Source organism: Meleagris gallopavo, chromosome 12, assembly GCF_905368555.1.
Source record: "Meleagris gallopavo chromosome 12, MGAL_WU_HG_1.1, whole genome shotgun sequence".
Lineage (NCBI taxonomy): Eukaryota > Metazoa > Chordata > Aves > Galliformes > Phasianidae > Meleagris > Meleagris gallopavo.
Window position 1 is genome coordinate 18,284,656 of NC_139415.1, and position 25,696 is coordinate 18,310,351.

At 44.4% G+C, this 25,696-nt stretch overlaps 2 protein-coding genes across 6 annotated transcripts in view; one reads left to right on the top strand and one right to left on the bottom strand.

Moving 5' to 3' along the window:
• The window catches only part of SMAD3 (SMAD family member 3), a 65,337-nt gene extending 59,917 nt beyond the window's left edge, over positions 1-5,420 (top strand). For all 3 annotated transcript variants that reach the window (XM_010717600.3, XM_085234068.1, XM_085234067.1), the window contains exon 9: positions 1,070-5,420. In XM_010717600.3, the coding sequence (XP_010715902.1) occupies positions 1,070-1,193 (124 nt within the window). In that variant the 3' untranslated portion in view covers positions 1,194-5,420. The remainder of the gene's footprint in view (positions 1-1,069) is intronic.
• Positions 5,421-5,470: 50 nt separating this feature from the next.
• Positions 5,471-25,686, bottom strand: AAGAB (alpha and gamma adaptin binding protein). 3 transcript variants are annotated; one of them, XR_014885942.1, is made up of 11 exons: positions 25,445-25,685; positions 19,563-19,753; positions 18,592-18,688; positions 17,986-18,075; positions 15,861-15,944; positions 11,973-12,055; positions 11,319-11,409; positions 10,418-10,522; positions 9,846-9,895; positions 9,204-9,335; positions 5,471-5,861 (listed from the first exon to the last, which is right to left on the bottom strand). XR_014885942.1 is itself a non-coding variant. In XM_085234070.1 (11 exons), exons 1-10 carry the CDS (start codon positions 25,515-25,517, stop codon positions 9,258-9,260), a joined length of 942 nt encoding a protein of 313 aa, XP_085090196.1. In that variant the 5' UTR covers positions 25,518-25,686; the 3' UTR covers positions 5,471-5,861; positions 9,244-9,257. The 3 variants fall into 3 exon arrangements, 2 of the variants coding, with proteins under 2 accessions (XP_085090196.1, XP_085090195.1); XM_085234070.1 differs by having other exon boundaries at positions 9,244-9,335; positions 25,445-25,686; XM_085234069.1 differs by lacking the exon at positions 5,471-5,861 and having other exon boundaries at positions 6,826-9,335; positions 25,445-25,684.
• Between the last annotated feature and the right edge of the window lie 10 nt (positions 25,687-25,696).

The following is a 25,696-nucleotide window of genomic DNA, read 5'->3' on the forward strand; positions in this document are numbered from 1 at the left end:
CTCCAGCCCTCACCAAAGCCTTGCGGAGCCGTACGCAGAGCCCTGCGCCCCTGTCCTGCTGCCAAGGGACAGGGATGGTGCTGGGAGTGCTGGGCAGCCCCAGAGGGCACAGTCTCCATTGCGGCAGCGATTTCTGCCTGGGCCCACAGACTTTGGTCTCCCTCTCACAAGCAGATTCCAAGGACAGCTTCTGTGGGAAACGAGGGTGTAAACCAAGGCTGTTTCCAGGCTATTTTTCTCTCTCATCGTAATCCTCCTCCTCCACAGCAGCTGTCCCTGCCTCTCTGCCTGAAATGAGAATCCTGTTGTCCCTGGGCAGAGTCCCTGCCCTGTGCCGTGGTCCCACATCCCTCCCTGTCCTCCCCTTGCTGCCTTGCCCTGCTGTCTGGAGGGACTCTGTGGGCTTTGGCCCTGGGGAATAACAGGGCAGCTGATGCTGGGGGCAATGGGAAGCGAAGTGCGGGGAGCAGCGACCCTGCAGGCAGTCTGACCCCTGCTGTTCTCCACCCACTGCCAGCAGCTCCTGAGGTTTTGAAAACACATCAGTTAATGCCATACTTCTGTTTTTCTGCCCTCTGTGTGGCTGTAGAATTGGGTCCATACCTCCAGCACAGGGAGAGTGGGGATCACTTCTGGTCACCTCTACATCTGGCCAAAACCCAAAGATGGGGTGAAGAGAACCTCCTGGCCTCATGCACAGAAATCTAGCATACTTTGGTTGCTAACTAATTAGGAGAGACAAGGTCTGCAGGATAAAACTGGAGAGCATTGCTTAGATAAGCACCTTCTTCCAGAAAGTCTCAGTAGCAAATAGATGATGTTGTGAGTTTCCCTCTGGGATGACAGGGGATGTAAAGGGAAAAGATGGGGGTTTCAGGAAGTTGGCAGCATCGGCCAGAAGCGTGTTAGAGAGGAGAGAGACATTCCTTTGGCCCCATGTGCAGGACTGTTGTCTAAGCAGGAAAGAATGCTTCGGTAGCTGTAAAACCTTCTTAGATTTGTAAAGTTTTGCATGTCCCATTTAAACGCTCTGTTTTTTCCCTCTCTCCCCGACCCCTTTTCCTCGCAGGCGGCAGACGGTGACCAGCACTCCCTGCTGGATCGAGCTGCACCTCAACGGCCCTCTGCAGTGGCTGGACAAGGTCCTCACACAGATGGGCTCCCCGAGCATCCGCTGTTCCAGCGTCTCCTAAGGAAGCACCTCCTGGGGGCGGGCGGGGGAGCAAAGACTGGAGAATGGAATTGGCTGAACCCTTAGCAAAACACATAGAGAAGAGATTCCCAGTTACTGAAGTGATAAGGAGAAACAAATCTGTTAAAATGGTGGCTTTTCTTGGTTTTGTTTCATTTTTTCTTTTTTTTAAACTTAAAGACCCATTGAAGCCACTTCCACTGAAACTGTTAGCACTTTGGTTACAAGGCTGTGGGCCCTCGCAGTCAGAATGAAGCTGAAGTTTATCATGATAAAAGATGACTTTGTTTCAGCAGAGAGAAGCCAGTGCTGTGCCTCCAGCCATGGCTCATCCCATCCGCCCCACGCAGCCCCAGCATCTCTGACAGACTCCATGGGTCTTTGGGATGACTCTCGCTCATGCATTGCTGTCTCCATCCACCTGATGTATGCCCGTTCTTCCTGGGATTGCAGCAGTAGGTGGAAAAGAAAGCATGAAAAGCACATGCGAGGACTGATTGTCCAGTATTGCTCCTGAAAGGAACAGATTTCCATGCTGCACAGCTCACCGAGAGGCAGCGCCTTGCTTTGTGCCCGAGCTGCCACTGTGCCCTGCTTGTCTCAATCTGGATTTACATGAAGCAGAGGCCAAAGTCACGGCTCTTTCTGACACTGCTGCAGCAACTTGTGACTAGAGCTGCTCACGAACAGACACTGGGAATGTGAGAAGCTCTTGCTGGATAAATTAAGCCTTCATTACTGTGCATTAACTAAAGAAAGTTTGTATTCTATTTTCTCATTGTGTTGATTGGTATCTGCCACTTCTTAAGTCGTAGGGGCTTCGTGAACTCCGTGCCCAGGTCTGCTCTGGAGATGGCTCCTGCTGCCATTTGCAGAAAACCCAATTCTGTAGGTTATCCCACAGTCACATGTGACTGTGCCGGAACCAGGACATCTCAGATGCACCAACAAAACGTGGTTTAAAAACTTATTTCATCTAATGAAAATCCTCTGAGATGTGTTCTCACCTGGAGAAATGGAGAGAGTGTATTAACATGTTATAAAATGTTCATTTTAAATATACATGCTCCAGACTGTTCAGTATTTTTTCCCTGCAGCAACTGTCGTGGCAAACAACTTCCACAACTGGAAAAAACCAACCCCTTAGCACTTGTTTTTATGGTTCCAGTTTGCCAAATAAGTCTCAGAACTTTGTCAGTGCTATCTGGTTATTTGCTTCTTTACATCTGTGTTGAATACCACACACATCTGTGCCAAAATATTAGAAGGGGGAGGGGAGAAAATGATAATCAGAATTTCTTACGGAATTTTATTTTTTCCCCATCTACACAACGTGTGGCTCTGGGAAGGACAGGCTGCGATGGACACTGAGTGGTTTGTGTGAAGGCTTCAGTCCTGCAGAGCTTTGTGCTCCCAGACACGAACACGAGCAGCCCCGGACTCCGTGCCCTGTGATGCCTTTCAAACACTTCCCAGGATCAGCCACGTGCCCGCCTGGCTGCAGGGAGGCTCTTTGGATGTGCTCATCCACTCTGTCCCTCAGCCCCACCGCTTGGCTTGGACCCGAGGCATCAGCAGCACCCGAGGTGGACGCAGAGCAGAGGTCTGCTTCACCAGGCAGACAAAGGGATGCTCCAGAGGAGAGTTTTGTTTCTGAACCCAGAGGATGAGCTGTGGTACAGATGGCAGGATTTCGGGTGAGCTTTCCCTGTGCAGCACAGCTTGTATCATAGCACTGGAGGTTTTCTAGGACTTTTTTTTACTTTTTGTTTTTGCTGTGTGTCTGTTTTTAGTTAAATCTCTGATTGCATGGACTTGTGCAATGAGAGCATCTGTATAAAGTAGTGTTTTTGAGCTGCTTAGCTAGGGATGTCTGTCGTCGTGGGCTGATGAAGCATGTGCTTTCAGGTACAGCTTTCTAACAGTTGCAAGCAGTAATTTATTCAGACTTCTGTGGAAATATTTGACTTCCTGTTTTAATGAGAGGAGAGAATCTGCTCTGTAAAATTGTCCCCAGGTTTCCTACTCAAGTCCCTTTAAGTCACGTTAGCCTCTTTATCTACATGATCATCAAAAAGCTGGGCTCTGTTGTGTCTTGTGCACCAGCTACCAAAACGGCACCTTAAATTCAGGTGTCATGCAGCTCATTCCCCTGGTGTGTGCAGGACCCAGCCCGACCTGGGGCACGAGCTGGACTAAACCCTGCTTTTGTACAGGGTCTGCATGGAATTGCCTCAGCCAAACTAAGAAATGGACCTGGATTCCCTCTGTGTGTTTCATTTGCTGAAGGACAGCGAGTTGCTGACTGCTGTTAATAGATGCCTCTTTAGAAACAGGATTTGGATGATGCGTAAAAACTTTGGTTAATCCCACCTCATCATCCCTTAACTAAATGACTTCCAGTGGAAAGCATGAAGCTGGTCTAGTGATGCAATTAGATAAAACAGAGAGATTATCTTCTTTAAAGGAGTAATGTCCTCTCCTCCCCTTTGTTCGCCTCCTCACTAATGCATAAAAGCCTTATGGCTTCCAATGTGACCTTACAAAGCCAAATGGGAAGCCCTGTGCCATGCAGCAGGCGAGGAAGGGCTGTGATCCCTCTCTCACACAGCAGCAGTGAGTTGGATGGGTGAAAGCGAGCTGAGATGAGCTCTGGATCCCAGCACGGAAGGGATGGGGCTGCGTGGTGCCATTGGTGCCACCAGGTACACGTGGCTTAGTGCTGCTTTTCCATTCTTTTCTAAAACTTTCTGAACGTAGCTTTGATATGTAGCATGGGTGTATGCCAGCAGCCTGCCCTAGTGAGATGGCACTCCTCGCTGATGGTAGCCTTGGCTTGTTTCACCAGCATTTCATGCGTTCTCCTTACTAGCAGAGTCACTAGCAGGAGCTTTGACTCTTTGATTAGTGTAGCTGTACACAAGGGGCTGACTGCTGGCAGATGACACTGATGGCCCTGTGGTTTTATGTGACTGTGGAGGGCTTTTTTTTAGTTACTAATGTACTGAACTGAATTGCAGTGTGTAGTTTGTGTTAAGCTTGTCTTAGAAGTAATCCAGTGCTATCCGTTTGGTGCACTAGCTAGAATCAGCACACGTATGCACAAAGATGGAGAAATCTGATTCATCCGATTTCCTGAAAGCTCCAGTACAGAACGGCTGGAGGTGGCCTGTCAAACAGTGGGAAGCAACTCTGCTTCCCCTCCCCTACAGGATGGCACACTTTGAACCGTGTACAACTTTACAGGTTGAAGAATATTCAGGACTCCAGCTTGAGGAGCAGGTGTTAGCATCCACAACTCGTGCTGCCTGCTAAGGAGAAAAAGCACAGGGAGCGAGAAGAACAGCACAGTGAGGGACTTCAGCCCTGTCACAAAGCATCTGTGAACCTTCCTAGTTCTCCAGGGCACCGGATAGGTAGAAGGGGTGGGATATCACAAATAAGCTGGAAGCTAGGAGGAGAAATAATTAGTTGCTATATCATAGCTGATGGAGCGATATGGTTAAGAAATTCCGTATATGTTTTTTATTATGTACATGCTTGTATTTATGTTGTCTTTCTTGAATATTCAGATGAATCAAATGCGTAACTTTTAACAGAAAGGGCAATCCAGTATTCTGAGTGTTAAATCTTTCCTGTGACCCCTTCTGGTGGCTGCTGCTCAGGCAGTTACTGACGTGAGAACAAGAGAAGCATCTCAGAGCTGAGCAACAAGCGCTGGCAAAGAAAGCAAAACGAGGACATCTCCAGCAGGAGTCTGTACCTGAGCTGTTGTTTTAATTTTTAGCAACGAGTCAGGTTCCCAGGTGGGCCCTTTCAGTTGTGTTCTTCAGTCTTCAGATTTATGAGGCTTCAAAAAGAAAACAACATACCGTTCTGTAACTGCTTTGGTTCATCCTCATGTTTCCTCCAGTGGATCCGAGGAGTCCGCACCACTGCTGCTGAGGTGCATCTGGTCCTCTCCCAATGGAGGCAGCCTACTTCCCTCACTCTTGATGGAACTGTTCCCCTCTGATAGATATGTATGAGCATGTATGCAGTAGTGTTTAGGTTTTCTTAACCTGAGATGTACGTTAACGAGCGGTGGTGTCACCTACATGCTTTAGCTTGTTGAGCATTATTCGCCTATTTTGTTACTACAGGCCTGTACTATGTATGCCTCTTATTTCATATGTGAAACTGTAAGTTCTATTTTTGACATTTTAATAAACTTTGATTTGAAAACCGAGGCTCGTGAGCAAACACTGATATTGTAAAATGAATTTTAAGGACACAAACTGAAAGCATTTGGAGTTTTCCAATCACAGGTACTACAGCACCAGCAGAGCCTGCAGGTACACAGCACTTCCAGCAAGGCATGTAAGATCTGTTACAGGTAAGGTCATCGTACTTTGGGCAGTGTGTTAATGAATTTGAAGCCAGAAGTAGCATCTCTTAAAAAATGCAATCAATTCTTTTAACTGATGGGTTTTGAAGGTGAGTAGAAGCAGAACAACGTGGCTGAAAGGATCAATGGCTGAATTGCTGGAGCAGTCAGACGTAGCTACGTGTCCACTCTTTGCTTGGAGTGCCAGCCTGGAGCTGTGCTGGAGGCTGGGTCAGCCTCTTGTTTGGCCCAGGCCTGCTGCAGCACGAGGTGAAGTCAGCTGGGATTTTGTCCAGATAAATCCTGAAAAAGATTTCAAAGGACAGATTCCACCACTTTCCTCCTTGGATAGGCTGCTGCATGGCTCCATTGTGCTCCTACATGAAAAGCCTTCCTACCTTCATCTCCCAAGACATATTTTTGGCTGTTCCCCTTGCTGTTAGAGGTCTGTGTTCTCTCCCTGCCACTCAAGGACAGCACCTTTAGCAATTGCTGTAGTCAGAACTGAAACAGCAGCTGAGCTGTACCTGTGGCAGAGTCCTTCACATCCCCCTGCTCAGCTGTGGGCTGTCATGGATATGGCTGCTGCTCTTATTACCACAGCTGCACCCAGCAGTGTCTGTGCTGTGCACTAATTCCAGCAGAAGGCAGGTAGTAATGCCACGTGCTGTGCTGGCAACAAAGGCTCTGTGTGCTGGCATTCAGCTGGCCTCAGAGAGGGCATTCTCCAAATAGCATCACTAATGGAGCCAAGGCACGCTATGATCTAAGTCTGTGAACTCCTAACGTTCCTCCTTGGGTTTCACTGAAATTCAGATTTTTTTTTTTGTTGTTTTTCCTAACAGAGGATTTACGAGAATACTTTTTCCACTCTGTTTTCCAACAATGTGGTAATAAAAGGGTTTTGTCCAGGTTTTATATGAGGGTTGCCAAAATGCGAGGTAGTAAAGCAGCGCTGAGCCGTGAGTTCTGCTGTCACCTGAATGTATCACGGATTTCAGAATCAAAGACTTCTCGTTTGCACTGATATCGGGAAACTGAAGCAAAATAAAAGTTTGATAATATATGAAACCTCAAAATCTCAAAAGCTAAAAAAAACAGCAACCAAGTATCAACACTGCATGGAGGTGAGCAGCCTGGCTCATCCAGCAGGGCCTCACTGCTGTGTGGGAGCATCCTACAGAGACACAGGGATGTAAAGCCAAGGTAGGAATTCTTTTGTTGCTAAACAACGCTGCAGAACACAAAGAGAAACTAAGACCACAACTTTCAGGTTTGCAATTCCACCAATGCCCCTTTTATTCATTTTAATAACAGCTATTGTGTAAAGAAATGATGCAGCCAAAAAGAAGGCTCTCCAGGAAATAAAAAACACCTAAGCCACCAGCAAAGTAAACTTGGATTGAAAAATGCAATACAAATAATCTTTAAGGATCATTAAAACTGTTTTCCAGTATCTCTCAGCCCCACTTCCTACCTTGATGAGTAATGCTTTCTTGAAGCATGGAATGTACCTGCTAACAAGTCACATTTACATTGCAGTATGTCAGTAAGATCTGCATGAAAATGTGTACAAATTTTCTCCAGTCTTAGCAGCAATATGGATACCTCCCCACCACTGCACCACTGCTCTGCTTACCTCCTGTTTGTGCTGTCCACACGAGCTCTGTGCTTTCACACACTTTTTCTCATTGCTGTCTATCACATGTGTGTGGCAGGCTGGGTGCACCCAGTCTGTGGGTACCTGACTGCTGGGGTAAGGCAGTTTATCTGCTCCTACCCCGTGAATAGGAGAAGAATCTAAACTTCTATCATTCTATTCAGCTTAAATAAACTATCACATGTATAACACAGGTATAAAAGTTGTTTTTATAAAGTATCCAAGTGCATTATGTTCTTCACTGCCTTCAATTAATTTACTCTGCACTTCTGCCATGCATCTCTATTGCACAACAAATAGGGGAAAAAAAACAACCACCCCCACCTACGAAGAAGCAAACAGAAAACCATTCCCTACTTGGAAGAAACAACCTTCGCTTCCTTACTGCAGCTCCCTGTGTTGAGAGAAGAGGAAAAAAAAACAGGAGCGAATGGGAGGAGAGGGCAGAGTCACAGCAAGGGCTGGGTGCTGCTGTGTGCTGCTCCGGGCAGAAGGAGCAGCCCTGCTGTGTGTTCCCTTCAGTGCCTGTATGAGTGCCCCTGCAAGAGCAATGTTGCTTCTTTAAAATGTCTTTTGCTGTGGTGGAGCTCCTGCTCCGTCTTTATGTGAGAAATGCAATTCAAACTACTCACATCAGTTCTGTTTCTTAGAATGGAAAATGCCTCAGTTTTTACCCAGGAACCATTTACAGTATTCAAAGAAGCCTGTTGTTTTAGCTCTGCCTCATCTTAAAAGAACAGGCAGTGAATGTCAAGAACCACTGTGAAAGTGCCTTTGGAGTATAAAGCTGTCAGATATTTTATGGGAAGCCACTGCCTAAGTCTCACTAAATTTACTGATCTGAAAGAGCAGACATGAGAAAAGTTAACTTCAAAGTAAGGCTGTTTCACACTGCCTGTTTCCAGAGCGGGAAGGAAACACTCCTGGGGAGAACACGTCCCCCTTCACACAGCCACAGGGGCGGTGCTGCAGCAGGGAGCTGACAGGTGGCTGCGGCACAGCAGGAGGGATGGAATTTACCTCTTCTCATCTCTCCTCCCCGAACCATGCCTTCCTGCTCCAGTGCTGTGCATGCCTTCGTTCTCCAGAAACCCTGTGACTGTGTGAAGATGACAGTACCCTAATGCTGAGGAGGAAGGAATTTTTCTAACCCTTGGTACCACAAAGCAGCCATTTGAGACTTGTTCTCTGGTATGTTCCAATTAACATACAGGAGCAGAAGTTGCAGTAAATGCACCGGGTGACCGGGGGAGGTTTGAAATGCAATGTTTAGGTCAGAATTGACCACATGAAGGTCTGTGTGTTCTCCTTGTTGGAGGCACTGCACTGCAGAAGGTGTGAGCGGGGAAATTCATGCCTGGAACAGCAGCAGAAGTCTGTCTTGCATTTAATCCCTAATCTCCTTTCTCATGGAAACCTGGGGAACGTGGCACAGCTCCGGAGTTCTTAGGGAAGGACCACATGCTTACAAACACAAACAGAAATCAAAGCCTATGGGCCATTTTTAATAGCTCTGGCACTCAGCAGGATTAACCCTGCAGCCCTGGCGCAGCATCTCAAATAGGGTACAGCACACCAAGTTTCTCTTCATGCCTCACAGAAATCTGGTTTGTTTTGTAAGTCAGCTATAAAGCTACACAAAAACATCAAACAGACCTACATTTACATGTTGAGTTTAGAATTAAGTAGTTGTTTAACAACCAACAGCCATATGTAGAAAGATAACTGGTAGTAAAATTGTTTGTTTAAACTCAAAAGAGGAAACTATAAAAATGTTAATTTGAAAAATGTAAAGTAACCTATTATTTCCTCTAAATGCATACGTTGTCATCCAAAACTCTCTGAGGGAGAACAAACAGTCAGACAAAACCACTCTAACCATAAGGTGTTGTGGATGTGTTGTTACTCATTACAACGATATGGTGAATCCTTTAACCAAAGAGAGCAACTAAAGCTAAATGGGGCTTTCTGCAATTAACACTCACTGCAGGAAAAGATCACTCTCAGGATCACTCTGTTGCTTACAGCTACAGAAGACCTCAGTTTTCTTCGTCCGAGGAGAGACCTTCAATTTCATCTCTGTCTCCTCCGATTGCCATCCAGAACGCTTTGGCCACCTAATAGGAGAAAAAAGAATGCAAAAAATAATTGACCAAAGCATTCACCATGTGAATAATGAAACTGAGCTGCAGCTAAGCCTAGCAATCTTCCTGGCCTCCACGATAATCCTCTCTGACGTTCATAAATTGCAGTCACACCGTGGTGCAATAATTCAGACACTTCTAGAATTTGTTGGAGGCATAAGTGACTGAAAACTTGGGCTAATTAAATCATAATTAAATCTTCCTTGAGATCAAAGCTTTTCTACTGACTTCAGTGAGAGCTGGCTTACACCCCAGTGATCGCAGGATCTTCATTTCAGAAATTCTGGAAGGCAAAGCCTCCTCTGGAGTTCTGGATTCTGGGGTTTTTATTCAGTTCTAGGGGAGATCTCAGTCAGTCTTCTCAGGACTGCACAGTTTGTTCTCACTGTCCTTAAGATGTGAACCACACTACAAGAGAGGGAACTGAGCTCAGAAAGAAAAAACATATTTTTAATAATTTTGATGCTGATTTCAAAACCTCACCTTTTCTGCATGCAGTTTTCTTTGTTCATGGGGCAACGTTGCAGCTTTTTCTGTGGAAGAGAACATGACTTAGGTTGAACATGACTCAGGAGCACGAAGGGAGACAGAGAACCTCCTGCAGCTGTTTTCAGGGGACTAACAAGAAACTTGCTTAGGATCATAAAAAGGAAGCTTATTTACTAAGTGCTATTGTAACTCCCACAGAAAGCCAGTACTTCTGAGCACAGTGAACTTCATTTCAAACGTTTGTGCCTTTAAAGCTGCAAGATTGGCACACTGTTGTCGAGCTTAAAAAAAAAAAAAGAAGTCCGGTTATAGGTTTGTATATAGAAAACTGTAATGTTAATAATCCATGGTGGACTAAAGCAACACGACAGCAATCAGCTGAGCTGCATCTACTTCTTTCAAGAGCATTATTAAGATGAAGGCCAAGTTAGTGAAAAGATCAGCTACCTGTACAGAACCTCAGGCAGAAGAATTCATACAAACTTCAGAGAATCACATAGAATTTCCCAACAGCCGCGCTGGTTGCAGGTCTTTGAGCAATACAAATGGGTGATACAGCTCAGTACCTTTCATTTCTTTCAACTTTGAAAACAGCCTTTCAAAGTTCTCCAGGTCGCCGTCTCTGGTGGTCAGGCTGGCCAGCTCTTGAATATCTGTATCTAACACAGGATCTAAAACAAATGCATACAGATTTGGTTCAGGTAAATTACTCTGTTGCCAGCAGGCATAACAGCCTTAGTGGCAAACTTCTGGTCAAAAACAGTACTTTCTCAACCTATTGCCCTCCCATTTAATTTACTGATGGTTCAGATAGACAACTTATGGTACCATTACAGTGGTAATGAATTTTGTTACATTACATTGCAATAATGTCTTTTGTGTTCATTTAAGTTCATTTTTAGCTACCTTAGGACTTCTTGCTTATTATAAAATCATCTGTTTAGGAACAACCCTGGACTCAATTAAAGAGTAATAACACTATTTAGATCCCAAATAACAACATCCAACCTTTGGACGACCTCCCCACACAACCTGTGACATGAAATCCCACCTCTTGGCATGCTGCAATTATCTAAAGCCCTCAAGTTTAGAACACCCACAGCTGCCAGCACTCACCCTGCTGAATGAGGCTGTGAGAAGTCACACTGTAATGATTTTTCTCTCACCCACAAAGCTTAAAGCTTTGTTCTTCTAAATGTGTTTCAGAATATAAACAATACACCAGCGAGGAAACTTCAGAAAAGCAGACCTGAACCTTTCCAACTGGCAGCACTGCTGGCAGACCTTACCTGCAGGGCCCTATCCTTTCTAAAGTTGGGCCCGTTTACTCTCAGAGAACCCTTGATGCTACACAATTGGCCTCTCCTGGCTCTGCCTTTTCGCTGAGAGAAAGCCAGTGGCTTTCAGGGCCTGTTCCAGCCTGAGGTGCCTGCTCCAGCATGTCTGCCAAGCAGAGAACAAGCTTACCTACGACGCTGTCCATCTGTGGGTCGTTTGTGCTAGCTGCATCCTCTCTGTTGTCTAAGTGGGGTTCCTTGTCTGCTGCTGCTGGATTGGACTGTCAGGAAACAAAAAGATATTAACAGTATCCAGTGATGCACCCTGCAAAGCATCAGCAGCAGATCAAGTGCTTCCTTTTTTTAACATTAAAATCTTACTTTTTATCATAAACTGTTACTGCAAACCCTGCACCATGTGTATGAGGAAAAGGCACTTCTGCAATGCCATACACAGCTGTCTGCTAGGATAGGTTTATTTACTTTTTTAACAAAACTCACAAGTGATATTTTTTGCACAAGACACTGTTCTTGGATTTGAACAGGAAACCACACCGCCAGACATCCCATCAACATGGGGGATGTCCTGAAGGACAGGGAGCCCCCAGCTGTGAGGTGGCAGCTCCTAGGACAGCTCTCAGGACAGCTTTCAAGAACAACAATGAATTTTTTTCAGCCATCAGAGACTTCCCTGAAAACCCATTCCGACAGCTTGTGCAGCAGCCTTCGAGAGAGGAGAAAAGGATGAAAGACCCCCCTCCACCACTACACCAAGTGTGACACAGAAGAGAGCCACGTGGGACACAGAATGAGCAAAGAACAAGAAATAGGAATTACTGTTTACTTCTGTATCTTGGTTCTCTTCTGACCCAATGCTACAGTTTGCACCTGCTAACGTACTGAGAAGGCCAAAGCCCTGGGTCCTGTCTGGAAACAAAACAGCTGTTAGTGTGACAGAAGATGGAACGCTTTAGCAAACAGCTGCAACCGACACAGGCAATGTCTTAGGGACGACACACCAATACAGCACAGCATTTCTAAATTAAACTCTATTTTTAGAATGTTACCTTTGAACAAAAATGGATGTGCAATAGGTGGAGGTGCAATAGGTGTACATGCAATAAGTGCTGTTCGTGGGTTTTGCTAAGCTGTGTTTTCTTCTGGCTTTGCCCCAAACAGCAAATATCTGCAGTTACGTCGGGGCTCAGGAGATTGTTCTGAAAATATCAGCATTTTAGTCAACTAAAAAGAAACAGCGTCAAGTTATTGCACTGCAAACAGCCAGGAAACAATGACCTGTGCCAGAAGAAAGATTAATGTTACTTTTTTTTTAATGTGTTCTGAATTAATATTACAGTAATGACTAAGCTCTAGATTCAAATGTTGGGATGATGTAATTTTTAGACACGGGCCAAATTTTCTTGCCATTTATACAAAATCTTAAAGAGCCGAATGTGTAACTGAAGCCATCAGCTGTCGAGAATACGTGTAAACACATCTCAGTTGGAGAATTACTGAGACCTCATTTCCTGCTCAATAATCTACGCTGTGCACTTTGGCTAACACGTGTCCTGTGCCAGTCCTCCTCTCCCCCCCGTCCCCCTCCCCCCTGCAGGTATTTGTTTCAATTGGCGCTGTGCTGTACAGTTTTACTGCCCTTACAGATCACTTGCCAGAGGTTTGGGGAGAAGTGAATCAGTCTAGCCGAATGAATCGCCTTAAAATGTTCAGTTGCAAGAAATATGAAAGCCCGTAAGTCTGCCAGCTCTATTAACAGGCAATTGAGTGATAAAAGGTTGGGATCTGCAACCCTAAACAAAGCAGCTTCCCAAAGTTTCAGCAAGTTGAGCAAAGAGTTGTCTTATAGGAAAAAGTAAGGATCGATCTTCAGCCAATTTCTGAGTCATCTGAAGTCAGATTGGCCTCTGCAGCCCAGAATGTGCTTGGGAGAGAACATTCCCACATTGGCAGAGGGGCGGATCTGGTGACCTGATCGTGTACCCCGTTCACATCTACGATTTGAGCTCATCCCACACCGATAAGTGACTGCAGTCCATCCCCACCACTGCCACAGGTAACCTCAGCCTGTGTAACTACAAAACGTTGTCTAATTGAAAAATACCAGCATCTACAAAGGATCTGCAAAGAGCAGCTGTTGGTTTCTGGATCCGTGGTTAGGGAGGAGGCAGGCACAGCTCTTGGTTCCAGTCACGCCCTTGAAAGAAACCTTCCTATAAACTTTTTTTAATGGATGTAGAAGTTATTTCAACTTCTGGGTGCAATTCAGGAAGTGGGTGACGTCTTACAGAGCGTTCTTACAGAATCAAAGCCAAAAATGATCTCACTCAAATTATTGTAATAATGGATGGCTCCATTCTGATGCAGGCTATGTGGGGTCACAGGTGTCATCAATATGGCAGAGCCCCATTAAGCTGTGCTCTGAGCAGGGCTTGGAAATCCACATCACTTCTTTTGCAGCAAGATGTTTTCCACTGTCCTTATCTAACATTCTTCCATAGCCTGTCTGAAGCTACCATGACTTTCATACAAAAAAACAGAATTAAAAGGTTGAAACTCCAGAATTGTTTAAACAATTAAGTTCACATGGTCCCACTAAACCAGGCTAATTCTTTGTAAAGGAAACCAGGCTAATGACTGGCCCCTCCCTGGGTAACTAACTTCACTTGGGATCACTGCAGCACATATTTAAGCAGGAAAGCAGCCAAGCAACCCCTCTCAGAAGACAGTAAGTTGTTTCTGTTTCTTTCACTGTAGTCAACCAGGCTTCCTCTTGTAGGGACAACTAAGGACAGAATAGTATGCTAGCTTTTGGGTTTTAGGAGTGGGAGAGCTGTGAATTGAAGAGATATCTATGTTCTTCTGCACAAGAAAGTGACCTTATTCTGAGGTTGAAGAGAGCTCCAAGAACTGGAGAACTGATGACTGCATACCCACCAAAAAGCAAACTGTCTTCAGAGCCTTTCAGGTAAGACTGTTGGTTTTTCTTTTAGTAAAGATCATGCTGCTTTTTGTACCCACCAAGTATGTACTACTTATGACATGATGCGAAAGTGTTTACAGTTAATTGTATTTAATACCTTATGAATCAGTATAAGCAAGAACATACTTAATGGGTAAAGAAACCCTGAGAAGGTCAAGACCTTTCTTAATAAGCGTGCAGCCTCTGCACACACAACTTCACAACTTTGGGGGAAACTGTGTGCAGGTTTAGGGTAGCCTGCTTTAAAACAATATGGCTTTAATGCTCATAGTTTAAAGAAGTCACTTCAGTCTATTAATTTGAAGTCTCATATAAGCATCTCAAGCAAGGCAATGCTGTAAGGTTGGCCTTCTGGATGGTGGCGTTCAACAATGCTAACAAACCTTTGCTACTAAAAATGTCTTACATTTTGTATTAAAAAATTTAGGGTGAAGCATGATTCTAAATAGAGAGCAGTTAGAGGTAACTCAGCAGAAAAGTTGAGCTCTTATTTACATAGTGGCCAGCTTCCAGGATCAGGAGGAAGCTGAAAACAAAAGATATATTACAGGTTGTAAAAAGTTTTATTTTAAGCAAAAATGAGCTCAATCATTTCCCTTTGAAATCACAGATTAGTTGCAACAGCTTCCAAATTTAGCTCACTTCCTGAGGGGTTTGTAGTGCCATATATCAGCACTGTGTGTTTTCTGTGCAGTGGAGATAAAAACTCTGGATTTTCACAGGCCTTTACAGAATGCACCACTGATGTGCAGGAATTTCCCTCAACGTGTGACTAAATTCTGTTCTTCTATAATGTGACATCTGTCAAACATGAAGAAAACCATTCTTGTACTAGCTAGACTAAATTCATGCCATCTCAAATGAATACCTCTCTACAACAGTTAGATTAAACTGCAACCAATCTTAGCCTCATTTTGATATAGAATGAGAAATACTCAGAAGGCCCAAGTTTAGTAGCTCTTAGTTGCCCTGAATCCCAGTAACCTTCTTGCAGTTATAGGAACTAATGAAAACCTCTCAAAATCATTACGCTGTTGAAAGATATAGGAAGGAAGAAACCACAACAGTGGAAAACTGTACCCAAGGGGAGCAGGTAGACCTCAGAAGGGTGGTAGTGAGATGAGTTTGAAAGAAAAAGTATAAGGCCAAGCACTGCAAAAGAGTTTGATCTTCCTACATTTCCTGCAACAGATTGTATAATTAGAGAGGTAATAGAAAGCTTTCAAGAAAATAGAAGTATCTATGCTTATGTTAAATCTGGACTAGCCACAGCATTTCCTTTCCTAATACATCTAAACCTTAAGTGACTTTTCCAAAACTGTGGCCCTGCCTTACAATAGGAAGTCAGGCTGTCTGGCTTTTGTGCTATTTTCAAAGAGTTCTGCAGTTTATTGCAGTAGGGTTTTCTGTGGGGAAAACAGACCTTCCTGCAGTGCACTTCATGTATTTAAATCCTTCATCAGACATTTGAGAGCAAATCTAGAGGACACAAATACTGAAATGGGATTACATCTTAACCACTGCATCTGAGTTTCTCTGTGTACAAAGGGACAATAGAAGTGGTAACTGAGCAGCCTCCTGTTCATGTAAATGTGGGAAGAGCACTCTAGTTTCCTGTGTACTGACGTGGTGCCATTGTAGCTGCTTCATTTTAAGTCCTGCTAAAAATATTGAGCCCTCTAGGGTTCAGAGCCTTCAGAATTCATGCAGGAAGGATTGTGTATTACATACCATTCTTCATGACCACATTTGACCAAACGTTGGCATTCAAGGCCTGCACAATTCGTTTCACTCCTGTGGATTCCGGGAAGTCATCTAAATAAAAATAGGAAGACATTTGACTACTAAGAGTAAGACCAAAAACCATTACGTGCTTGAGAACAAGGTGAAGTGAGACTGTGAACGTCCGTCCTATCTGACAGGAATGGAAGTAAATGACTTCTCTGATTAGGAAGGAGGTATTTCTTCATGAAAGGCCAAACAAATTTCGACTGATGCCACACCTCTAGGCCTAGGCTTTTTATAGTGTGAGCACTCATCCTTTTGTAGAAAGATCTAGATTCTAAGTAGGGCTTTAAGTATTTAGCATTGGACCTATACTGATAAATAACACAAGGAATTTAAATAATAATAAATGACTTTAAGCCACTGCCAAAAGAACTCTTTTACCCCCAAGATCTTTCAGAATGCTGTATATCATGAACAGATGCTAGAGTTACTTTTCCTTCCTTCAGAAAGTAAAGAACTTCAGATAACCATTGGAAAAGGGGCACTGCTTCATAAAAAAGACAATGATTGTACTAAAGCTATCTTCATAACACCTAATTAAAAGTGTTCCAGTAATCCTGCAAATTTATGGTGACTTCAAAGACTGGGGAAGGCATTATTTGGACTCCAGCTTACTCAGTGAATAGATCTGACACTGTTTTACATAAAGTCAGCTTTCCCATTTCCTCAGCTTAGTCAGTTTCCCATGTTTGTGCAAGTCTCACAAAGCAATTAGGAAGAAATGCCCTTTGGAGAGGAAAATGTGATTGCTTAAAAATCAAACTTGTCTAGGGTGACTCAGGGACAGGTGTAGGAACTGAAACTGCCTCTAGATATTAATTTTAAGCTATCTAACCCCTTAGATCAAATACTGTCCTCTATGATAGTGCTGTTTAGTTTTATACTGGTCATTATCGAGAGTCTCAGCTAAGAGTTCCTGTCCTCGGTACACAAACGATAGTGTAGTCATAGCAAGAGCTCCTGTTCATTTGCAGTGAGCTGCCATTAATGCCTTAATTCCTACACAGATATTGGCTCAATGTTTACTACATCTGTTTTATCTTCAGTCATTCATACAGCATGTTTACAGGGTAAATATGTTACTCAGTACAATGTATTTCCTCTGATGCATGAGTCACGGTGAACCAACTACTACTATTAAAGTCCAGGATAGAGAATGTATCTTAGTAATCCAAAGATCAACTTCCTGAGTTGTTATTCCCATTATTTATTACTTCAGCCGTAAATAGCTTGTTCTCTACAACAATTATTCAGCAGGAAAGTAACTTAATGTTATTAATGTTTCCTTTCAAAACATGTTAGACTGAAATAGCCGTGATCTTGTTGAACTTGAAATGGAGAAAATGTGAGTGGATTATTCCACTCCTGTCTGGAAATGGAATCGGTTATCTTACCACTGCAGAGCTGTAAATGAGATGTAAACACTTGTGTATCACTGAGATGAGATAAGGCCGATGCTGATAAGGCTGTCAGGAAGTGCACAGTCACTTTTCAAGAGCAGAACATCACACTTCTGACTCTGTTTTATGGGTTTTTTCAAGTTGTAATTACGTGGCCAGGCAAGTGATTTTGAAACTGGCTTACTTCCTGTGTAACAGTGAATGCAATTCTAAAATGTTTCAGTACTCAAACCCTTCTCAGCCCATCATGTCACTGAATGTCTATTCTTGGTATGTGCAGTAGTTTAAGTGTTATTCAAAAAGACAAAGAATTTCCCTGCCCTTGGACATCTATGTGGTTCTTGTTTTGAGACTGATTTTAAAATGGAGCACAAATGCTTTTTATGTATCAATACAGTCCTAGGATTAGTGTCTGAGAAGGGATCTGATATATTTACGTAGGTGCCACATAAACAGCAGCTGTATTTGGGAGGAGACCAGTGGAATGTCTTAGAGGAAATAACCACCTTTTCCTCCTGACCTTACACAGCTGAGAGTGAGCCTCACCAGCTGGGAGCGTTCCATGCTGTTACCATGTAGCACAGAAACAATACAATGCCCCTTGCAAACATCTTGAAGATACTTTGGTGTCTTTTTATTATAGAAATTAAAACAAGTAGCAATCCTACCATCTTCATCTGGTAGTTCCTCAGGACTCAGTTCCACCAGTTCGAAGCCATGCTTGATGCACCATTCTTGAGCTTTCTGTCTGTTAACACCTAAAATTGGGAAACAAAATGTCTCCTAAGCATGCATGGCTGAGATTAATATCAGCCATTGAACTTCCAGCTCAATCTTATTCCCTCAAGTTGTTTGCTTGTTCTGGATTGTGTGGAGAATGGGAAGGAGGAAATGTGTAGCAGATGTTTGGGTTCTCCAACCACTTCCAATTGGATTCCAAAAGCCTCAAATTGAACTCTAATTTTTTTTAAAAATATGATACAATCAAATGGCTCTGCAGTAGGTACTTCCATGGAAGTGACAGACTGCCTTGTGAAGTTACACTGCACTGCACGCTGGTATACAAGGAATGAGATGTGCAAAGTTCATTTTAAGCAAGCCTGTAAAATTCTGATTCAGTTTTAATTATTTCTAGCTTAAGACTTTTTAGCTGTGAGCTCAACCTAGCTTTTCTCAATCAAATATGAAGTCCATTCTCACTCAGACATTTTAAGAAATGATGGTGCTGCAAGCTCACTGATCCGAAGTCAGTTTTGGACCTCAAGGTAACATACCATGTTCAGATACCCTGTTACAGACCAGGATCATGACTTCTGGTAGCCAGTCTTCTGTCAGGGGAAGCCATTCAGAGACACTATCGAGCCCAGATTTCTACAAGAGAAAAATAAGTTCTCTGTAATACATCCTCAAATACTTCATTTCTTACATTTGTTTTTAATCATTAATTGTACTCCAATAAAATAAGGAAACTGATTATAGAAAGCAACCTTCTGATTCTTGATTTACTTTAAAGGTGAATTAAGCCTATTTCCTAGCACCTCCCCTTCACGTTTAATGTTCATCACAACCTTAATTTACATTAGGAAAGACTTTTGCTTCATGTCAATCACTACTATTTCACTGTTAGCAGCTCTCAGGGTTAATGTTCAGCTATTCCAGCTTCCACGCTCAAGTTGATGTTGTGGCAGCCAATGAACTACATTCTGCTCTGGTTTAATGTGAGATAGATACCTAAGGTAACTTGGCACTTTGCAGAATGCGTGGCATGCATCCTCTCCCATCTGTAGTTAAAACCACTCCTTATTTAGATTGGTTTTCGTTTCAATCTTTCAGGCTTTTGCTAAAGCACTGTTTTCACTGCCACCAGCCTTGCAGAAACAAGGTCAGGTAACGTGACAGCACTGAGACTTAGAATTGGCTTCCTTGTTCTTGGCTGTTTTCAAGCAGCCTTTCTGAACTATCATTGGTTAAGAGTAAAGCTGGAGGTCATAGGCTGGAGGAGGACTGCCTTAACTTAGTGGCCTATTTACATCCTGAAAAGCCTTGTTTCCAGCTGGAGTCAAACAGCAGAAGGGAAGGAAACGTTCCTGCTGCCACTCTTAGTGGGAATAACTGACCTCTGATCTACTGACCATTATTAGAACAAAAGGAATGGAGGTCACAAGATCGAGAGAATACTAACTGTAGTTATCACAATAAGGCAACCATACCATACAGATAAAGCAACACAGTGCACAGATCTTACTGTGGAGCTGTCGAAGTACACCACAAACGCCTGCACAGATTCGGCGATGGCTCCTGTAACCAGAGCTGTGTTTGGCACCACGCAGAGGTGAATATCTGCAGAGTAATACTTATTATCTATTGTCCAGGGGTAAAAGCTCACTCCTCCGGTCGTAGTAGCACCCACACTGAGGTCCTCTCTTCCTGTGATGCCTGCATAAAAGAAATTGAATGAGATAAATGATATAAACCAGCATTGAGATAATTCAACTGGAAAAGCTTGGTACAATGCCGATACAGAGGCATCTTCACCTGTTGCAACAAAATAAGTTGTTTTCATAAAAAAATTAAACTCAATTTCTTATTTTATTCTATTGTTTATGAGTCTTAGATGAATTCTAGCTTTCAGAAAAAAATATGGTACAGAAGCTCTCTTGAAAGCAAGGTGTTTTGTTGTTGTTGTTGTTGGTTTTTTTTTTTTCCCCTGGAACATTTTCTAAAGTGCTAGCCCATAAGCAGGATGGATGGAGCAAATAACTACACTTCATTCCAGCAAACCTTGCACGTTCATTCAGATGTAAAAAGCTGTTTGACTGTGACCAGAATCTCAAGGTAACTAATGAGAAAAGAAAGCGAGTTACTGGAATTCAGTTGTAATGCCCATTAAATTCCAGGTAGGAGTTCAACAATTAAAATCCAGGGCAGTGCTTGGATAATGCAATCTCTGCACTGCCTGCCCCTCGTGTGCTGGCAGCAACCTTTGCAGAACACTCTCATAGTGTGACGGCCACCTGGTGGAGCTGAATTATAGGTAGCAGCAGAGCAACCCAGCTGTACCTTGCTGGAAAGGGCAGAACATCTTGTTCCAGATAAACAGTCATGGATATCTTTAGAAGTAAATCATATAATCACTTGAGTCAGCTGGGAGCAGAGGAGTTTTAAAAAAAAAAAAAACACAAATGTTTTCAAAGATTTTAAGGGTTACAACTTAAAGGTACTGAGACAATTCCTGAAGATGCAGGAATTGCTCCCCAAATAGTCTGAACTGAAATGATCTGTGTCTTAATAGCCAAAGGCAGGAAAGCTCACTGCCAGGGTTGCCACAGATTCAGTACTGTTGGTTTATTATTATTATTATTTTGGCAGCTAACTGCCAAGCCTGGGCAGGCTAAGCAGTGCCTGAGCTCTGGCACACAGGGCAGCACAAAGGAGAGCTCTAAACCAGGTGGATTTGTGGCAGGGAGGAGCACGAAGTGGGGAATCTGAGGGGAAATGTGATCCTGGTATGATAAATCTTGGAGGAAACCTGTCCAGGTTTCTTACAGGAAAAACCCAAGTTGACCCATTAACTTCTTTCTAGTGTAAGGAAGTTCAGCTTTTTTTTTTTTTTTAATTTGGATGACAAATTTTTGGAGTAACTAGTCTGCAAACAGCATTTGATTCTTGGACAAGGCAGCCACAGCATCTGGGGACCAGGGACAACACTGCTGAGTTAACACCAAACAGGTCTTGGCTCTGAACTTTGTATTTCTAGAGCACAAGCATGCAAACTTACGTTCACTGATAAATACAGAAGAGACTTTCAAAACAGCTAATGAAAGCCAGTAATCTTGACAGAATTTTGCTGTTCTGCAACTTCCTTATTCACTCTTAAGCAGCACACAGCAGCTCAGTGGCATGGGATGGCATGGCAGCTTACCAAGTGCATGGACTTCATGTGCATGCCCTAGTACAACAGAAGCATTTTGTCAAGTTTCTGCTATGAAACACCAGCTAATTAAGTGCCATCCTCTGCATAATTTAGTTTGGTATCAGTAGATACAACTGTTTACCACAATGTGCCCACTGCTGCTATGCCAGTAGTTCATTGCCAATGGGTATCAAGGGCAAAGGAGGCAGCTCCTGCTCAACTCAGCTGAAGAGCAGTGGGTTAGCAAAAAAAAAAGGACTTGCTTACTCTGATCTGCTTATTTCAGTAAGAGAATGAAGGATCCTAGCTGTAGCAGTCCTTCCTGCTGATACCTCAGGCACAAGCACGTTTGTTGCCATGGGAATTGCTGACACTTGGAAAACCAGCAGTAAAACTTGGGCAAAGGGTGTGTTCAAAAGTAAGAGTACAAAAAGAGAATGTTTTCCAAAAGAGATCAAAAACTGGTGTGAAAGAACTTCTATATCAATTTTGTAAGTGATTTTTTTCTTGTAAAAGGGCTTGTAGACAAACTTAGGCCTCAAAGCACAGCTTGAAGAACTAGGATGTGTCCCACTTCCCATCACGTGCTGCTGCTCCTGCATGGGAAGCACTCTTCTTCCACCCCTTTGTGCCTCTGGTTCTGTCCTGTACCCAAGGGGATTCTGCCAACCCCTGGGACATCTCTCTCCCAGTAAAAATGGATGGTGCACGCTGAGCTCAGAGGGTGCAGGAGCTCCCTGCAGGGACTCCATCCAGTTCTGTGGGGCTGGGACAGTACATGGGGCTGAACCAATTAGTGCAGCACTGCCTGATGGCTTGTGGCAGGAAGGTAATTGCAGGCTGGGTGTTGGGGGGTTTCTCCTCTCCTTCTGCAGGCACAGACCCGTTACTGTGGGGGCTTTGCAGGCTGCAAAATCCTACACCTTGCAGCCCAGGCTGAGTTCACAGGGACACAATTCACATTGGAATGAATCCTAAAATGATATTTGCCACGTTGGGATTCCAGGAGTTTCTTCCCAACACAGCTTGTGTTTCAATGGAAAAAAGCAAATCCAGCCAGAATAGTTTCCTATCTAATTTTAGAGAACATTCATCAGAACAAGCTCCATTATGTTTTATTTGGATACAGAATAAACTTCCAGAAAACAAATATGGCAAAGGGAGGTGGCTTGTCAAACTTATCTCAGCTGAGTTACTCTTTTTTCATTTCAGGCTTTCTAGCCATTGTAAGCATCAGCGTTTTGCCATCCAAAGGGTCTGGAAAACCACCTCAGTCACAGACAGCAGTGCAGGCAGGCCCATGGGGCTTCCCCATCACCTCACTCCTCCACGGAGCACAAACAGCTTCCTCAGACAACAGGAATGCAGGCAGACTCCAAATGCATCAGTAGTAAGGAACTAAAAACATGCATGGAAAAGTTTGCACTACAGAAGAACGTGGCTTAGCATCATTAAAGCCACGATCTAAAGCTGAGCATTTTGTAGAGGATCTTGAACAACTAATGCTGGACATTTTACCAAAATTACTTATTGAGAGACTCCCACCATCTCTTCAGTAACTGAAGACTACTAATTAAGGCAGAGCACAGCTGTGTCCCATGCTTGTGCTTTAAAGCTCTTTGGAGCAGCAGGTGCTTCCCTGGGCAGGGTGAGTCACTCCAGGCTCCGGACTCACATCTCTCATTTCGTGGGCTTGCATACAGACTTTGTCTTCTGAGCAGTGGTTTAGTTTACAAGGAATAGGACAATGCAGAACTGCAAAACCCAACTTATCAACTCCTTTTTCAAAAGGACCATGAGAGATAAGAAACAACCTTCCTGAAAAGTTGAGACAAAGAACCAGACACAGATCATCTCCCATCTAGCTGCAGTGTTCCCCATGCTCTAATAATCAACTGACATTAAGTACTTTTAATATTTTGTGCTTAAGGCCCCTGGATTAGTTTTTCTTTTCAGAATCACTGCAATTTTTCTTTTCATCCTTTGCCAAAGAGATTTAAGTACTGATCACTCTTCTTAGCTTGCTTTGGATTGAACGCATGCAGGAGCACAGTTCAGTTTTTTGCTATGGCCAAGTGCTCCCCATCCTGCCAGCTGGATGTGGTGTGCCAGCACCACATCACTCCCATTCTGTGCCTTGAGAGCCACCTGGTGGAACACAACATAAGAAATGCTCCTACAAACTAAAGAGAACTCAAATATGCACACTGTGAAGAGCCTTGTAATTAGACTGGGAAGCAGCAGCAGATTGCAGGTTTTGCTGACTCCTAGCAGAGAAGCCTCCAAGCAGCTGCTCCGTATGTATAAAACAGGTCTGCCCACAGCGAGTACAGGGAAATCCAAGAACACGGTGGTGAGAGCAGTGATAAGAGGTAAATTCCTTGTTTTGTACTATAGATTCCGAACCCACAGCCAATACACAGACCTTACCGTGCAATACAGTATTCAAGAGCATATTTAAACATAACTATTACGTATCAAAGATCACATTGCCTCAGAGGCGTTAATGTAAGGTTCCTGCCCTTAGCACCAAGCTAAGCCACTACCAAGCAATGCCTTTAAGCTGCTGTTTCTGGTTGCATGCTGTAACAGCACAGGTGCTGAGATCTGCAGCAGCATTTTGTCCCAACTCACCAACAGCCTTCAATCAACTGCAGCCAGCCACTGCCACCTGATCCTCATCTACACGTCCTTACAAGTTTTGCTGTTTGCTCATGTTCCTGGCTCTGAAACACCTGCTACACAAAGCAGGCATTTTAGATTCTTCACATTGTTTCTTTCCACTACGCTTTTTTTCAGATACATTAAGAACGTCTTTTTTAAAGCAACTCAACAAGAGGCTGCAAAGAGGATTCATGAGACTGTTTTAAAACCAGAAAATGGTGCAAGCTCAGGCATTCCTAAATGAGTACTACTTGGAAAAAAGATAAAACCTGATGGAAGTTAAGCTTTTAGACTTTCTCAGAGCAGATGGTATTTCCATCAGGCTTTTGGCTTACCTTCCTTTCTCACCTACTTAATTTCACTACAAGAAATAAAGGAAGCCTATAGGAACTGTGAGCAGTTCTTGTCACTTTCCTTACACCTTCCTTACAAACAAGCAATCGAGAATAAAATTTTACAAAAAGTATGGAATTCTTAAATAATATCAGCCTAGCTACTTTGACAGAGTAATCTCTGACTGTAGACACTTAAGTTGCTGCTCTTGTTTGCAAGCGTGGCTTAATGAGATGGAGTGAACAAGTTGTTTGAGACCCTTAAAGGTCTCTTAGTCCAAAGAACAGGGACACCTACACCTAGCTCAGCTTATTGAGAGAATGCTGCCAGGTCCTCCCGGTGCCTTCCCTTCTCTGTGCTGCACAGCCCCAGCTCTCAGCCTGTCCTCATAAGGAGGTGTTCAATCCCTCAGATCATTTCTGTGGCCCTTCTCTAGATGTGCTCCAACGGGTCCATATCTCACCTGTTCCGAGGAGTCCACATTCGGACGCAGAGCTCCAAGTGAGACCTCACAGCGCAGAGGGACAGGACCACCTCCCTGACTGCTGGCCGTGCTGTTTGTGAGGCAGCCCAGAGCACAGTTGGCTTTTTGGGCAGTGAGGGCACGCTGCTGGCTCACACCCAGCTGCCACCCACCAGTACTGCCAAGCCCTCTTTGGCAGGGCTGTGCTCTGTTCATCCCCCAGTTATACTGAGGCTGGGGGTTGCCACAACCCAGGTGCAAAACCTCGTGTTTGAATTTGATGAACCTCACGAGGTTCACCTGTGCCCACAGCTCCGGGTCTCTGGATGGCACCTCATGCTGAAGCAGCTGAACCACCCATCTTACCACGCACATCGAGTGATTTGTCACAGTTCCCTAAAAAGCCATCACAGCAAAACCACCGAGATCCAAACAGCTTCTTCCTGGAACCTCTCTCGTTTTAGCACGAGCTGAACTTTCAACTTTTCTCCATCAGATTTTATTTTCTCAAGCTGTAAGAAAGGAAGCCGTGTCCCAGGAGCGCAGGGCGGAGCTCCGTACCGAAGCACAAAAGGCTGCAGCGAGGCACTCAGGACCTTCCCTGCTCCCGTTTTTCCTCCTGCCGGTACCGGGGACGTTACCGGCGCACAACACGCAACGCCAGCCGACCCGCGCCTCCCACCTCCCGCTTAAAGCCTTACGGGGAAGCCCCGCGAGGGCACGGAGCGAGCGCGACCCCCCGCCGCCCACTCACGCCTGACGAGCTCCTCCGCCGCGAAGCCGCCATCACAGCTGCTCAGCAGCGCGTACGGCCCCGCCACCGCCATGGCGCCCGCCGCCCGCCGCGCCCCTTCCGCCCGCCGCTACCACCGCTACCACCGCGCGGGGCGGGCGAGGACCGAGCGGGGAACGGCGGCCGAGAGCCGCTGCGGGGGGAGCGGAGAGTAGAGAGCGGATCGCCGCCGGGGGAGGGAGAGCGGGGCCGCGCTCGGGATCGACCGGCCGA